This window comes from Budorcas taxicolor, chromosome 12 (assembly GCF_023091745.1).
Source record: "Budorcas taxicolor isolate Tak-1 chromosome 12, Takin1.1, whole genome shotgun sequence".
Lineage (NCBI taxonomy): Eukaryota > Metazoa > Chordata > Mammalia > Artiodactyla > Bovidae > Budorcas > Budorcas taxicolor.
Genome location: NC_068921.1, coordinates 30,874,082 through 30,891,141, shown reverse-complemented (window position 1 = coordinate 30,891,141; position 17,060 = coordinate 30,874,082). Strand labels below are relative to the sequence as shown.

Here is a 17,060-nt window from a genome sequence, read left to right as displayed (position 1 = left end):
GTCTCAGTGTTTAGGGCACCCAGCTTGTGGTACTTTGTTAGGGCGCTTCCAGGAAGCTGATACCGTGAGGATCAATGAACCGAGTGAAAAGGAGCCCTAACAGAAGTGTAGCCAGGGCCTTCCCTGGTGGCCCAGGGGTTAAGACTCTGTGCTCCTTGCAGGGCAGGAGTAGAGCTGCAGATGTAGAGAATGGGCTTGTGGACCAGGGGGAGGAGGAGGGGACAAATGGAAAGAGTAGCGTTGACATTGGGCTTCCCAGGTGGCTCAGTGGTTAAGAATCTGCCTGCAATGCAAGAGACACAGGGGCTTTGGGTTTAATCCCTGGGTCGGGAAGATCCCCTGGAGAAGAAAGGGAATGGTTGCCCAGTCCAGTAGTCTTACTTGGAGAATCCCACGGATGGAGGAGCCTGGTGGGCTATGGTCCATGGGGTCACAAAGGGTCGGACATGGCCAGGGTGACTGAGCACAGCATAGCCCTGGCTTATACACACTGCCATGTGTAGAATGGAAGGCTAGCAGGAAGCTGCTGCAAGTTCAGCACGTGCTCTGTGATGACCCAGAGGGGTAGGATGGGGGTGGGGAGGTGGAAGGCTCCAGAGGGAGGAGATATATGTACACCTGTGGCTGACGCACTTTGTTACACAGCAAAAACTAATGCGGCATTGTAAAGCAACTATGTTCCAATAATAATATAAAAAAAATGTCCTCTACAGAACAACAAACAGAAACCCTCTGTGCTCCCAATACAGGGTGCCTGGTCAGGGAACCAGCTCCTGCGTGCTGCAGCTAAGGCTCAGCACAGCCAAATTAAACAACAACAAAAAGAAGTGTACCCAGCACGGCAGAAACTAACACAAGATTGTAAATCAACTAATACTTCAGTAAAATTAAAAAGAAAAAACATTGCATCCAGACAACAGGCATCACTGGGCCACGTGGTTCTCCTTCCTATAAATTACTTGTTGGACTTGAGTTTGTTCAGTCTCTTGTCCCCTCTCTGCTGTGTCTCCTCCTGACAAGACCGCACGAGGCTCTTAAGCTACGGGAAGTTTTCCCGTCCTGCACACACAGTCTCTCTCCATCTGTCTCAGATGCAGCAAATGTTTCTTGAGAGCTGCCGAGGTCGTCATTTGCCCGGAGGAAAGCACACCCAAAACAAGGGCTCAGATGAGAAGGAATGAGCTTTCTACCCCAAATTCACCAGCACAAACTTATTTGCAGACTCATATTTTTAACCAGCCCAGCCTCTGTTCCCGGGCCAGGCACAAACTGTTGCAGTGCTGGTTCTGGCTCCCATACTTGTTTACGATCTTGGAGACCATTCTCAACTGTTTACAGCGATGGCTGCGTTTCTTCCTTGGGAACTCGTCTTGGAGATCCCCACAGCCGTTTTGGGGAACTGAGACAGAGAACCAATTTGCATTCGTGGCTCATGCCTTTACCCTCTCCTGTCCCACGCCAGGTTCTGACTGTCCTCATATTTACAATTCAGGTGTCCTGGCCCCTGGGGGCCAGGCTCCACAGAGCCCCTTATCTTCTTGTTTATTTATTTGTTCAGTACGGATGCCTGGCCTACCTCCCAATGTGTTCAGAAGCAAGAAACGGCTGGGATGGGTCTATTTAAAAAAAAAGAAGAAGAGGCAAGAGAGTTCACATCTTTTGAGCGTTTACATGTGTGGGTTTTTGCGTGGATATTAGCTCATGGGAGCTCAGCAATCATCCAACCACTGGGACACTGGGTGTTCTATCCCTGTTCACATGGAGAAACGATGTGTAGAGGAGTGAAACTGTGCCCACACTCGTCAGACTGATTTATGGTGCGCCTGGGGCCAAAAGCACCTCTGTCTGATGGTGGGGCTTGTGTTTTTCCATGTTACCTACAGGGCTTATGTAGAGCCTGGACAGCTGTGTAGACAGTAAACGGAAAAGGAAGGCTAAGGGTATAAACAGCTGCCAGAGGGTGTAAAACAGAGCTCAGAGTTTTCGAGCACCAGGGAACGGATTGCTGGCTCTTGTCTGATAACTAGGTCAACACAATTCATGAAGAAGACACTTTTTTGAGAAATTTGCTGCAAAGACCTTCTGTCATTATGGGGTCAACCCAGTGATGTCTAAGGTCTTCCGCCAGTCAGGAACTGTCGAATCTCCCCCTTTGGAAAGTGGGGCTGCGCTGGTGTGGGTTTGGTTGTGGGACGTGTCAAGGTATGTGGGCAGCCTGGGGAAGGTGAGTGGCATCTAGAAGCAGGGCCTGGACACCTGGACTCCAAGGAGCTGCCAGGCCAGAGTCAGAAAGAATGGGCCAGTGCTGGGTTTCCAGGACACATGAGGCTGGGCCAAGGGGTGTGCGTGTGTGTGTGTGTGTGTGTGTGTGTGTGTGTGTGTGTGTGTGTATGGAACCAATGTGCCAAGGGGTCAAGCAGGTGGAAACAGGGTAAGTCTGGAGTCATTCCAAAATAAAGGCAATCCACTTCTGTGCTTCCTTTTTTTTTTTTTCCCTCCTCGATATTCCTCTTCTTCTTTTAGTTGGAGAATCATTTTATTCTCCAATCATTAATTGGAGAATCATTGCTTTGCAATGTTGTGTCAGTTTCTGCTGTACAACCACATGTATCAGCTATACATATATACACGCCCCCTCGCCCTTGGACCTCCCTCCCTCCCCCTCCCATCCCCTAGGTCGTCCCAGGGCCCGCGCTGAGCTCCCTGCGCTGTGCAGAAGCTTCCCGTCAGCTGTTGCACACACAGTCGCGCATACACGTCAGTGCTACTCTCTCAGACCCACCCTCTCCTTCTCTCGTTTTGTCCATGTCTGCTCTCTATTCGTGCCCTCTAGATAGGTTCACCTGTACCAATTTTTTTTTTAGATTCCACATGTATGTGCTAATATACAGTATTTGTTTTTCTCTTTCTGACCTACTTCACTCTGTAATATCCAGATCACCTTCTTATTTGTGTGTGATGGATTTGGGGTAAAACAAAAGTGGAAAAACGGTTTTCATCTCTTCACCTTTAGGAGTCTTTGAATTCTTTATAAAAAAGTATTTTTTAAAAGTACAAAAGCAGTTTGGTAATTTATAATTTATTACAGTAGAAAGGCTGGAGGGGCCAAGTGTCTTCTAGAGGGTGATCTCACTGCTCCAACCCCCTGCAGGAAAAGTCCAGATTTCAGAATTGGAGAGGGGTTGCTGCTGAGTTTCCCCACATTGCATTCCTGGCTGGTTTTTCAAGGCTCAACTTTCTCATTTCCTCCCCCTCAGTCAGGGACTCGGTGTTCTAGCCATACTGTGTGCATGCTCAGTTGCTTAGTCATGTCCAAGTCTTTGCAACCCCCTGGACTGTAGCCCAACCAGGCTCCTCGGTCCATGGGCTTCTGCAGGCAAGAATACTGGAGTGGGTTGCCATGACCTCCTCCAGGGGATCTTCCCGACTCAGGTTTCAAGCCCGAGTCTCCTGCATTGGCAGGAGGACTCTACCACTAAGCCACCTCGGGGCTACTCACAGTTTCCTGGCCAGCTCACCCACTCTTGTGTCTGGGCCTTTGCATTTCCGTTTGATTGCCTCACTGCCCCCCACCCCAACCCCGACCTTTCTCTCTGACCCTCCACCATGCTCCTTTTCCTGGCCAAGGCCTACTCATATTTCTGGGCAAAAAAATTATTTTTTTATTATGGCAAAAAATATATAAGACAGAATTTACCATATTAACTATTTTTAAGTGTACAAGTTGGGGCATGACATACATTCATCGTGTTGTGCAAACATCACTGCCATTCATCTCCAGAACACTTTCATCTTCCCAAACTGAAACGGAGTCTCTATCTCCCCAGTCCTACTTTCCCCGACTCCTGGTCACCTTTATTCTACTTTCTGTCTCAGTGAATTTGCCTATTCAAGGTACTTTGACTAAGTGGAATCATTATTTGTCATTTTGTGAGTTCTTATTTCACTTAGAATAGTACCTTCCAGGCTCCTCCGGGTTGTAGCACGTGTCAGAATTGCCATGCTTTTCAAGGTTGTGTTGTCGGACAAAGCCACATTTTGCTTCTCTATTCACGTGCTTGAGCGGTTGCCATCTTTTGGATACTGTGAATAATCTTGCTATGAACACTGACCTGCAAATCCCTCTCGTTTTTGATTCCACTTGGACACTGTCTACTCCCCAAACCAGTTCTGATTCCCCTACCATTCAGGTAACCTTCCCCCTTTGCCCACCCAATTTCAGATTTTTTTTTCTCATTCCTCTTGTCCTGGGGTGAAAACAACCAGCAAATCCTTAGCATGTAGGCTTTGCCTCAGTCTCTACTCTCTAGGGAACCTCAGCTCAGAAATATATATGGTAAGTCCCCTATATATGAACCTTTAACTTCCGAACTTTGGAAGATGCAGACATGTGGCCTCATGCCCAGGCAGGTAAGTCAGCTCATGAGTCTGGCGCACATTGTCACGCATGTACATCCTCCACAACACGTGTGTGGCTGTGCTTTTCTGTACTCCACTGCACAGTATGCATGGAGTGAGGCTCCTAGTGGCTTAGTGGTGTAGAATCCACCCGCCAATGCAGGAGACGCAGGTTCGGTTCCTGGTCTGGGAAGATCCCCTGGAGAAGGAAACAGCAACCCACTCCAGCATTCTTGCCTGGAAATCCCCAGAACAGAGGAAGCTGGTGGCCGAGTCCAACGGGTTGTAAAGACACAACTTAGTGACTGAACAACACGGTACAGAGTACAGTAGTTTAGCATCTTTATTTCAAGCCTTGGCAGGATGTCTGGAAGTAGTGATGTAGCTGGCACTGCCAAGAAGTGCCAGCTGGGATCCTGCACTGCTGTACTTTTCAAGGTACTATACAGTCTGAAATGTTTTTTGCTTTTATGTATTGTGTGAAAAGTACTATAAACATACTACAGTACAATACTACATAGCTGCTTGTGTTAGTTGGGTGCCCAAACTAACTTTTTGGACTTAATGGACAAATTGGACTTACAAACACGTTCTTGGGATGGAGGGCTTTCCTTGTGGTTCAGCTGGTAAAGAATCCACCTGCAATGAGGGAGACCTGGGTTCGATTCCTGGGTTAGGAATATCCCTTGGAGAAGAGAAAGGCTACCCATTCCAGTATTCTGGCCTGGAGAATTCCATGGACTGTATAGTCCATGGGGTCACAAAGAGTTGGACACAACTGAGCAACTTTCACTTTCTTGGCATGGAACTTGTATGTAAGGGACTTACTGTACTAAGGGATGGTCACATTTCAGCTAAAATGTGATGGTAGTTCTTTGGAGACGTTGAGGATTAAGGAAGTCTTAGTAATTATGTAGGGCTCCCAAGACCATCCTCACTGGTAAGAAAGGCCACACTGGAGGGGAGAAGGAAGGGGTGAGTGCCTAGAATTGAATGAGGGGTGTGGTGGGGGGCGGTGGTGAGAGAATAACCCTGATGCAGAGGACAGAAAAGAACAGAGAAATTCAGGAAGGGAGTCAGATTTAGCTCCTGTTAAATAATCCATTCTTGCACCCGACGTGTGACTCTCCTCTGCATCCTCCCTGTACAAAAGGGCCTTTGTTCCTTCCAACAGCCTCTGCTTGAACACTTCCTATAACAGCAGTCTCACTACTCAAAAAGAGCTGCTTTCATTTCTGCACTTCAGAAGCAAATGGATTCAAAATCTGCCTACTTGCAATTTCTGCCCCTGAGTTCTGTTCTGACCACCTCAGCGGCTCCCATGAGGTACCAGGCCTTTCCTGCATTACAGACCTTCAAACATGTGAAGTTATCTGCTTCTGTTTTTTCTTTGGGGGGTTAACAGCTCACTGGTGACATCATTTCCAGGTCCTTTGGTACCCTGGTTGGTCACCTTTGGACACACTCAGGTGTGTCACTGAAACTTCAAACGTGGGGCCCAGCACAGAACCCAGATACATCCCAGGAGGGGGTCTGGGGCAAGGGTGGGAGGTGGGCAGGGGGGCGGTACTGCTCAGGCAGCGTGCACAACGGCTCCTACAATCCCGCCCAGTATGCCCACCCGGCTTTGGTGACTTGAGCCCAAGGCAGCCAAGCTCCTCTTTTCCATCTCCAGCCTCTTACCCCATTTCCACTTCTGTCTTAACTCCATTTGTTGCAGTCTTTCCACTGTTTTCGTGTTCTTGGTATTTAAGTGGTTCAGTTTCTGGCCATCTGCAAGAAGGTGACCATTTGGAGCCACAAGTGTTCAGGTTTCATTCAGCTGATGTGAGAAGCCCAGGCACTAATATGAAAAAGTAAAAAATTTTAAAACTCCCCAGGTGGTTCCAGCATGCAACCAGGGTTGACACCCAGCAGCCTATCACTGCCCTGTCCTTTCTGAACACAGTAAACATGTAGTTCTTATTTCCTCTCCACCCAGCTCATTCCAAGCGAACGTCATTCTCCGAGGTGTTAGACACCTACTATACTCACCCTTGATTTACGTGGCCAAGCTCCCGGTCTGCCCGTGCTAAGTTATGAGACTGGAGAGCTGACTTGTTGCCTCGATGGTCTTCTCAATGTTTTTCCTTCCTCATCACAGTAACTTGTGACTATATGGTCATATTTACTTGTGAGGGATCTGCATGCCGAACTTTCATTTTTTCTCTCCTTTTCCTAATCTGCTTCTTCAGGACATCCAGAACCATGCGGGTGCCTGGCCTCTACTTACAACAGAAGGCCCTTTGACAGGGTTGCAGGTTGGTCAGGTAAGTTCTTTGCCCAATCAGTGCTCTAAATATTTATCTTAAAATAATCCTTTCAACCCTACAAAATAGATATTATTCTTACTCTACACATGAACCAACCAGAGCCCAAAGGTTAAGGAAGTGGACCCTGAAGCCCTGCGGTTTTCCTGCATGGTATCCTGTGCTCTGAGGGCTGAGGGGCAGGGGTAGTCAGGATGGAGATATGTTAATCAAATTTTTTAAAATGTCTGAGAAGCACTAGTAGAAAGCACGCCGATTAGTGGAACGCTGTTAAGAAACCCCACCTCCCACCCCAGAGAGAAAACCATAGTGTGTGATGAAGCAGCGGGGACTGGGAGAGGAGCCAGGCTCCAGAATGCCAGAAAATCCACCTTATTGAGCAGACAGCTGAGAACGAAATAAATCCCTCTCTTTTATCATCACCACGTGGAACATGTAGCCGAAGAGCAGCATGGATTAAACCTGGAGGTTCCACCTCTGTTTGTGGTCAGCACTGTTCCCCTCTACATCCTGCTCCCTTGTTACTTAAAATGAGGTTTCTTCTACTACAACGTAGACTCCCTGTCCATCAAAATAAGATGTCTGTAGAAAATACAAATCAGATACTAAATGTCTGAATGTACAGTAACTACACTCTAGAATTAAGTCTCTACCTGAGATACTGTTTTCAAAACAAATTACTTCTAGATCTACATTAAGAAATATCTGTGTCTTTTTCTCTTTTTTTGCCCACACCAGGTGGCGTGAGCGATCTCCCAGCCAGGGATGGGACCCCGGACCCCCGCAGTAGAAGCACAGTGTCCTAGCCACTGGACTTCCAGGGAAGCCCTCAATTCCTGCTTTTAATTGGCTGAATTAAAGGAGAGACGGGCACACCCCCTTTCCACAGCATTACTTTACAATGCCTACTGTGTATTTCTTTAAAGTTGTCATCTTGAAAAAGAGGCATAATTATAAAAAAATAGTATCACAAGACATTTGATGTCACTGTCAAGAGTCACAAAATAACTTTAGTAAATGAAATGTTCTCGTGTTCTAGTACTGGATTAAACTTTACCAGGACTTAGGTGTTGACTTGATTTTGTCCATGAACTCTTTCAGAAGTCAGCTCTCCAGTCACCCAGTCTGTGAAAGGGCTTCATGTATCAAGAGTCTTCTGAAGAAACGTGCGCCAGGAGGCTGGCTGCGATAGCCTGAGGGAGCCACTGCTGACGGCCAAGGGGCCTGCTCTGCCAGGGCAGGGAAACTGCTGAGGAGACGGCCAGCAGCCTGTGGTTTGGTTTCAACCCCAAGTATTGGCTATGCGTGGTCCTTCAAGCCCTCTTCCCACCCCCAATCACCTGGTTTGGCTAACCAGTGACTATATCACAAACTAATAATGGGAAAAAAAATTGAGAAAGGCCTGTGACAGTTACCAATAAGGACAGTGTGAAGGCATACTCAGTCGTCCTTGATCACTCTCCCTTTGGTTTAGGTAACACAGAAGAATAAAGGGCTGACACAATACTGATTTTACTGAAGAATGTAATGAAATAAACTGAAGGAAATAAGAGGAAGATAGTGGAGACACAAAATTTTTACACCAAAATTATGAACAGAAGTCATTTAAAAGAAGAGAAATATTCTACAACAGATGAAGAAAGTTTTAATTTCTTTTCACATTAAACATTGTATACCACAATCAGCTAACAGAAATTACTGTAACATTGGTCAAGATGACATAAAACTAAGGATAAATGTCTGTTATGAGGAAACCTCATTTAATGTCAGTGATGATGTCAGATACTATACTTTTCATAAGAAATAATTTATCTTGAAGAGAAAGTAAATAAGTCAGATCAAGGAGACATGCTGAGGTTTTAATAAAGAAGAAAAGCTTTGCCTTTCCCAGAATGCTTAAAATCCAGGACAATTTAGGTAGAAGACAGGAGTTAAATACCAAGTGCTAGGAGGGTCACAGACCCGTAACTCAGGCTGCGTTCACAGGACTGAACCTCTGTAGCCCTCACCTTTCAGTGAGTGAGCTACTGTTTCTGGTGGAGGGATCTTCACTGGGATGTGGTATTGATTTTAACCGTCAAGCAGTCCAAATAACTATTTTAAAAAGGAACAGTTGAGTATTTTCATGTATACACTATTAAGGCATCTACATTTTTGGTGTTTTCAGTATATAATTTTACTGCTATTTTTTATTCTTTTTTCATTTTGCAGAACAATGATATTAGGTATTAAATGACATTTCTTTCTCTACTAATGATCCAGTTTATCCATTTTGCAAACTCCAAATTGCAGTCTTGTGAAGGGAAATTTATAATATGGGAACATATAGAAAAATACATAGAAAACCAATAGGGAATGTGGTTAGCCATCATAAAATTTCAATAATAATTTAACTGATAGTCTTTAACTTTGAAAAAACAGAATAATTAGAATTAAAATAGGTATTAAAAATAATTACCAGTAGTTTATATTAGGAAAGAATACAGCCATAAATGGCTTAATTGCCCAATTAAGTAACTACCAGATTCTTCTTTAGTCAACACTAACAGAATTCACATTTGAGCCAGTCAACAAAGCATATAAATATTCAACATCTCTTGAATAGAACATCTTAGTGATAACAGAGACTACATAATTCTACCCATTGTCATGACTGTGCACAAATTAACCAGGTTAAATATCAGAGATACACTGGGAATCCTCCCAAAACTAACAACAGAATATTCAACAAAGTTTCTTAAAGATTCAGAAATAAAAATTGAACAATTATAACATGGATGAGACAGTATTTAAACAACTATCAACCTAATCAAAGACCTTTAAAATTACCACCAAAATGCACTATGATATTTTTTCATTTAGTGTACAGAAAGAATCTATAAGGACAGGTTGCAGAAAGAAAATGTTTAGTGCTATTTACACTCATTTTAAAACTCTGCTCTATACAAATTTAATTCTGATCAGTATGAACAATATTTTTGTAGATCTGCTGCATATAAAGCCTTTTCATCAAAGCATTAACAATGCATAAAATAACCTGATTACCTTTCAACGAAGCTGACTGAAACCATTTACACTTACTGCTTGTAAGGGCCGTGGACACTCATTTCAGTACAGGACATTACGTCAGCCTGCAACTTCATTTTTATAAAGGCTAGAGTTATTTATATGGAATATTGTTCTATATACTACACGCCAATCTATATTTAAGTTCTATAGTTAGGTATTTTATGAGGTTTTTATTAAATATATTCTACACATATTCGCAATTTCACCCAGGAAGAATTTCTTCCCAGTGAAAAAATATAAAATCTTTTATATTTTTTTTACAGGTTTAGATGAAACTAGCTCATGCTTTAGCGCTGTGCAAATTGTTTTTAGCATATCAATTTTTAAATTATCGGTACAAAACAAAAGAATGGCATCCCTAATCAAGTATGCCTTGAAAATCAGCTTTTGATTTTAATACAATTGCAAGCACTAATACCCAAGGCAAACTACATAAGGAAACAGAATTAGTCCTATGGAGAATTTTTAATTTTAAGAATTCATCTGAGCTCTCATTAATGAGTAAGTATGACACGGGACACAGAGATGAGCAATAATTACGGAAAATTGAATTTGCTGATATTCAAATACATAAAAGTGGTGAATCAATGAGGTTTTCTAATATTTCTGTGCAATCATGGAAATCTACGAGTGAGTGACTGGAACTACCCCCCGCGTTAAGGCTAAGACGCGCGCGTTCCCTCTTGTGCTGTGTGAACAAGCCCCCAGTCAGTCTGACTGGAGTGCACGTGTGAAGGAAAAACAACTAGCTTCACGAGCCCTCTGCTGAGCACTTCCAACAACAGGCACACTGTGTCTTTTCATTTGTTGCAGTGAGAACAGCCGCGCTCAGGGCAGGATTCTGTGCCAGTGCAGCCGCCATGGCTGACTTCGGTAGAATTCACCCAACATTTTAGTTTCTTTTCTATTTTTTCCTCTCATGTTGGCCCAGCAATTAACTTCATTAATTGCTGAATGTCTTCCAGTGTGGATTTGCACATATGAGTATTTCTAGGTACCATAAACCATGTTATAAATTCTGCTGATGAAGAAAATAATTGTCAATTATTTTTAGTGCAAAATTGTATTTGGAACACTTGATTTGTTAGTTCTGGTGATGAAAACTTTTGTGGCAGGAAAATGGTTTCTGCTATGAAAAATCACTTGTTAACTTTTCCCCTGGAGATTGACTTGCATTCAAAAATCAATTTATATTTATATTTTAAAACTGCTTAACATAAACAAAACTACTAGAAATAAAAGTCATAGTGAAAAATGTCCTTGGTTCTTTTTACTTTCATGAGAGAAGATGACAGTGTCCACGTGGTGGTTGAGGTCCATGGGTCTACAGGCAGACGCTTCCTGAAGGTTCTGAAGCGATGCCGGGTCACCCCTGGCCCAGCAGCATGAAAGACAAAGACCACGCCACACACGCCAGGTAGACCGCTTACAGGATGACACAACAGTTACTCTCTCCAGTCTTTTCACGATTCCTCTGACCTAGGGAAGTGAAGAGAAGCCTTGTTTATAAAGATGCTTGGGGGAAGCTGAGAGATTCCAGCGTAATAAGAAACAGGGATTTTTTTTTTTGCTTAATGTTGGCTTTTTTTTTTAAATTAAAAGGCTATAATAAATACCCTTTTAGTTTTAGCCTGTTTCCAAAATGCCTGGTTATCTGCTTAGTGAGCTCTGACCATACACTATGAGAACATCCTGTCCTCAGAATGTCCAAGAGAACTGGAGCCATTTCTGAACGCCTGCCTCTGTGGCGCAAGGCAGGAAGCTCCCAGCACACAGCTCACCTTGGGAGTTTGGCTCTGGCAAGGTCTCTCTGGCGACCAAATGCATCACTGTTGTTTTGCCAAAAGGAAGCTTTAATGCTGTGTGAAAAGAAGACAGTTTGTTACACATACATCAACCTACTGGAATCACTCACCAGAATTGAGACCACTTTAAAAGCTGACTGCTTTCTGTATGACTTCCTCAACAGACAGCACTTCTTACTGGATACAGCATTTATCACATAATGAAATTAGGTTAATATTATCAGAAGCAATTTTTATTCAGAAATTATTTAGCTATGACTATTAGTTTGACATATAAAAACATAGTGTAAGGAAGGGGAAAGAGAAAATACATAATTGCTTAACCTAATTTTATTTAGTCACCTAATAAAATTCCTGCATCAAAGAGGTCACCACAATGTAGAAATAGAAGAAATGACATATTAATGATTTTAAACATAATAATAATAATTTTATATTTTCAACCTTATATTCTTCTATTGGAAAACAATTTTCTTTAAAAGGTTATTTTAAATAAATGAATCACTGTTTGGCATTATTAGTAATAACTGTTTCTATTCAAGCCTTTAAAAGGTTTTTCTCATTTATAAGTAACGATTTTTGTTATGAAATTATTTCAGAAACAGAGTAATATAATACACCCATGTATCCATGAACCAGTTACACAAAGTAAATCCCTTTGTCATTCTGTGTATACAATGCGAAGCAGACAGTGCAGCTACGGCCTGGAATTGTTTCTGCAGTTGCAATGTTCTAGTTCTGAGTTTCAGTCTACTCCCCTCACTTGGAATTAAAGGCAGGCTCAGATCAGTACCCAACAAGCTCGGTCCTCCTGCTACCCGCTGTTTGAATCTTCCCTATAGGATGATGGTTAAGAAGAGCCCTAATAATCGTCAATATTCCTAATATTTCATATGATCAATGTGACTTTCCATCTTATTTAATGCTAGCCAGACACTATACAACACTTCTAATTATATACTGAAACGTTCTATCTATCTGTCATAATAATCATTTGCATTCATCTACTCCAGCCCTCATCACACAGTATTTTAACAGTGAATTTTATCTGCTTCTACCATCTAATACCAGAGTACCCTGAAGGAAGAGATTCTATCTTTTTCAATCCTGTATCTTTAACTGTTTAGCACTGTTGTCACATAAGAAATAAACAGATGCTGAATGAGTGAATGAATGAAAAGAGCCTACCTTGAAGGAAGATCATATTAAACATTTCAATTGTTAGGTTTAGAGGAAAAAACTCATGACTATATGTATACAAAGATACATTAAGGTAGATCACTTCCTCTGCCTACAAATTTCTATCGATAATTATAATGTATGTGAAATACTGGTACTTAAAACCAAATTCTGCTCATGGTAGAAAATGCACCCCCATGAGGGGGCACTATTGAGCCACGTCTCTTCATTCACACGTGAAGAGCAGTAATAACTAACACAGTGTGTAATAGGTGCCAAGCACTGTTCTGAGGCACTATGGTTATTCTACCTTACTGATGAGGAGACCGCAACACCAGGACAGAGAGCAGGCAAGGAACTGGCTCGAGGTCACGGAGCCAGTGAGCAGTGCAGCTAAGCTCCCACACGGACAACCTGGCTCTAAGGCCTGCTCTTCCAGTCGCTATGCTTCACTGGTTCTCTAACATGACTCGCTGACCTGCATTTCTGCATGATTAGCAATTCCATCAATTACAGTCAAAACGAAACCATCCCTTCAATATTATATCTGAAAATCCACCATCATAAACTTTGCCGAGTTTGTGTCTGGATTTAACTTAAAAATATGACATCTAAATTACATTATCCAGAGGTAAAATTAAACTACATTTATAAAATAATAAGTGTGGATTCCCATCTCTAATGGCTTAAGAGTTTATTTTACAAGGTGGTAAACACTTAAGCATAGAGCTGAAATTAGAATGCAAAATGCAAAAATGTAGACATACCAAAAACTAGGCAAAATTCATAGAGTTTGAAATTGTATGTTTTTAGCAAAACCAGACATGAGCATCTAAACGAACAAATGAGTGATGCTGCTGCAAGACAGGCACTAAGTCCCATTACAAAGGTGACCATTACCTCCTAATGTGACATTTCCGTGCAGAAATCTTCCTTGATAAATAAGGCGTAGAATATTTGGACTGCTGACCTGCTCTTCTTCCCAGTCTGAAAAGAACCAGGGAATTGTTAGGTGCATTTCAACATAAAATTAAGGCATTATCACATTGTTCTAAAATTCTGATCCCATTCAGATGAAGAGTATCACAGAGGACACCTGGAGCTTCCTGCTAACTGGAATAATCACGAGTCTCGCAAGCACTGTTCTCGCTGCTTCTCACTACATAGAAGGAACTGCTTAAGATTAGTCTTTGCTTCTTAAAGAACACTAAAATGTGCCCGAACACAGTCCTGAAATTTAAAAACTAAAACAAATGAGTTGGGGAAAGTCTAATCCTAGTTAAAAAGAAGTCAGTTGAAAATTAATTTTAATTATCAAAATAACAGAAAACATCGCAATATTCCAGTATCTGTACCTGTTAAAACATATATTTGAGGCTGGGAACAGTAGGTTTAACAAAGATTTTTAAAAGCATTAGTATATTGGTAAAGAGCATAACAACAACAAAAAAATTATACCTCAGTAACTAGAAAATTAAGATTTTAAGAAGCAGAACAATGTCCACTTTTTCGTAATGTGGGTAACTTTACTGTTTTTAAGCCAACTGATAAACATTACAGAAGATGCAATTTTAGTTCACTTTGCCCAAAATCCTCAGAATGAACTTGAAAAGCAACAGATATCACAAGGTATTATACAAGTATGAAATCTAGGATAATGTACAAAGACAATCGAAAGGCAACTGGTGTGTAGAATGGATAACAGAATACTTCAGTTTAGAGTACAACTTACCTTATTATGGTAAAATACGGAATACGATTCTGTCAAAATAGTGGCCTGAGGACACTGTATCATGACAAAGTATGGGGGTCAGTAATTTTCACTACCTTGTAGATACAGAATTTTAAGTTGTGATTTTGACAGAGACTTGAGAATTCCATCATCACCTTTCTTAAGAATTCTAGCACCGTGTGTGTGTTTCCTACAGAAGTTACTGCTTTCATGAGATAACTGTCAACACAAAGACTAGTTTAAAACACTCCCAAGAGCAAGTGACAGAAGATAAAGGAGGTGAGTGGAGGGCTCTCCCTTTTGCCTTGTTTTGACTGTTCAAGATGATGGAGTGAGTTTGATACCACCAGTGCCTGTCGGTGACTCAGCATGGCGGGAAAGGAGCGATGAGCTCCAGCCCTACCCCCAGCCTCTCCCCCGTCCATCCCCCTTCAGTGCCCTCTGACTCCCATGGTCCCAGGCCCCTCTCCTCCAGAAGGAAGACCAAACAAGTTGTTAACACTTTGGTATGGATTACTTTGAATTCATCACACCCAAGATTATTGTGAGTAGAAAATTTCCTTTAGCATTGTTCATTGTGTCAATAAATTAGGAAAACTCAGCAGTGGCCACAGGACTGGAAAAGGTCAATTTTCACTCCAATCCCCAAAAAGGGCAATACCAAAGAATGTTCAAACTATCGCACAATTGCACTCATTTCACATGCTAGAAAGGTAATGCTCAAAATCCTTCAAGTTACGTTTCAACAATAGGTGAACTGAGAACTCTCAGATGCACAAGCTGGACTTAGAAATGGCAGAGGAACAGGAGATCAAACTGCCAACATCCACTGGAACATAGAAAAAGCAAGAGATTCCAGAAAAACATCTATTTCTGCTTCACTGATTATGCTAAAGCCTTTAACTCTGTCAATCACAACAAACTATGGAAAATTCTTAAAGGGATGGGAACACCAGACCACCTTACCTGCCTCCCTCCTGAGAAACCTGTATGCAGGTCAAGAAGCAACAGTTAGAACCTGGACATGGAACAACAGATTGGTTCCAAATTGGGAAAGGATTTTACATCAAGGCTGTATACTGCCACCTTGCTTATTTAACTTATATGCAGAGTACATCATGTAAAATGCTAGGCTGGATGAAGCACAAGCTGGAATCAAGAATGCCAGGAGAAATATAACTAAGATCATGGCATCCATTCCCATAACTTCATGGCAAATAGATGGGGAAACAACAGAAACAATGACAGACTTTATTTTCTTGGACTCCAAAAATCACTGCAGATGGTGACTGCAGCCATGAAATAAAAAGACACTTGCTCCTTGGAAGAAAAGCTATGACGATCCTAGACAGCATATTAAAAAGCAGAGGCATCACTTTGCTGACAAAGGTCCATGTAGTTAAAGCTATGGTTTTTCCAGTAGTCATATATGGACGTGAGAGTTGGACTATGAAGAAGCTGAGCGTCAAAGAACTGATGCTTTTGAGCTTGGGATTTGGAGAAGACTCTTTACAGTCCCTTGGACTGAAAGGAGATTCAACCAGTCCATCCTAAAGGAAATCAGTCCTGACTATTCATTAGACTGAAGCTGAAGCTGAAGCTTCAGTACTTTGGCACCTGATGCAAAAAGCTAATTCACTGGAAAAGACCCTGATGCTGGGAAAGACAGAGGGCAAGAGAAGAAGGAGGCAACAGAGGATGAGATGGTCGGATGGCATCAATGAATCAATGGACATGAGTTTGAGCAGACTCTGGGAGACAGTGAAGGACAGGGAAGTTCCACACACTGCAGTCCATGAGGTCTCAGAGTTGGATACAACTTAGCCACTACACAAACAACATCACTCTCAGACATTTGAAAATGCTTTTCACAGTCTTACTCATTTATCCTGCCTGGCTGTGAAGACAATCCAGTATTCTAAGTTTAGTTACTTCACCTCTTCTGAAATTCCTTCTTATCTATGACCTTTAGCTCCAGTATCTGATTCAGGAGCTAGTATTGACTTGTTCCTTGGTTATCAGCAAGAAGAAAGACCCAGTCATTTCAAAGTATTTGTCTAAAGCACTATTTCTTAAACTCAGGTCTATGAGGTTCTTTGGGTCTGAAAGTCCTCATCAAGAGTTTTTAGATTGTGTTTTCATTTTAATGATAACCTGGATGAGATTATCTAGATAATTCAAATTATTACCTTACAACCAAGTACAGCCTTGGGACTTTAGTGCTCATGTATGAGTTTAAGCTTATGATTGTACTGGTACCAAGCAGTACTTCTTTAATTGTCAAGAGGTTAACAAGAAAAGAACAAAGGTCGACTTAATACATAAATGACACATTCCTGTCAGTGAAGGCTGAATGACAATTTGGTACACTGTGTGAATGAAGGGTCTGTGGTAAATCCACACATAACTGGGTTCTCATATAGCCAGTGGGCGAAGAGGAACGCCATACTCCACAGTACCATATCCATGGGGCAAGCAGTGAGTGAGTTTTAGCAAAAATATGCCACGTGGCACATTAAAGTTGTTAATTTGAACATTACTGATTTTAGAGCTATATTTGCATTTTCT

The 17,060-nt window shown here is 42.1% G+C and overlaps 1 protein-coding gene across 1 annotated transcript in view; it reads right to left on the bottom strand.

The window, feature by feature from the left end:
• Nucleotides 1-8,275: 8,275 nt before the first annotated feature.
• The window catches only part of UBL3 (ubiquitin like 3), a 47,140-nt gene continuing 38,355 nt past the window's right edge, over nt 8,276-17,060 (bottom strand). Inside the window, exons 3-5 of the mRNA XM_052649942.1 lie at nt 13,661-13,747; nt 11,558-11,635; nt 8,276-11,255 (exon numbers count right to left, since the gene is read on the bottom strand). Of these exons, the coding sequence (XP_052505902.1) occupies nt 11,203-11,255; nt 11,558-11,635; nt 13,661-13,747 (218 nt within the window). The 3' untranslated portion in view covers nt 8,276-11,202. The remainder of the gene's footprint in view (nt 11,256-11,557; nt 11,636-13,660; nt 13,748-17,060) is intronic.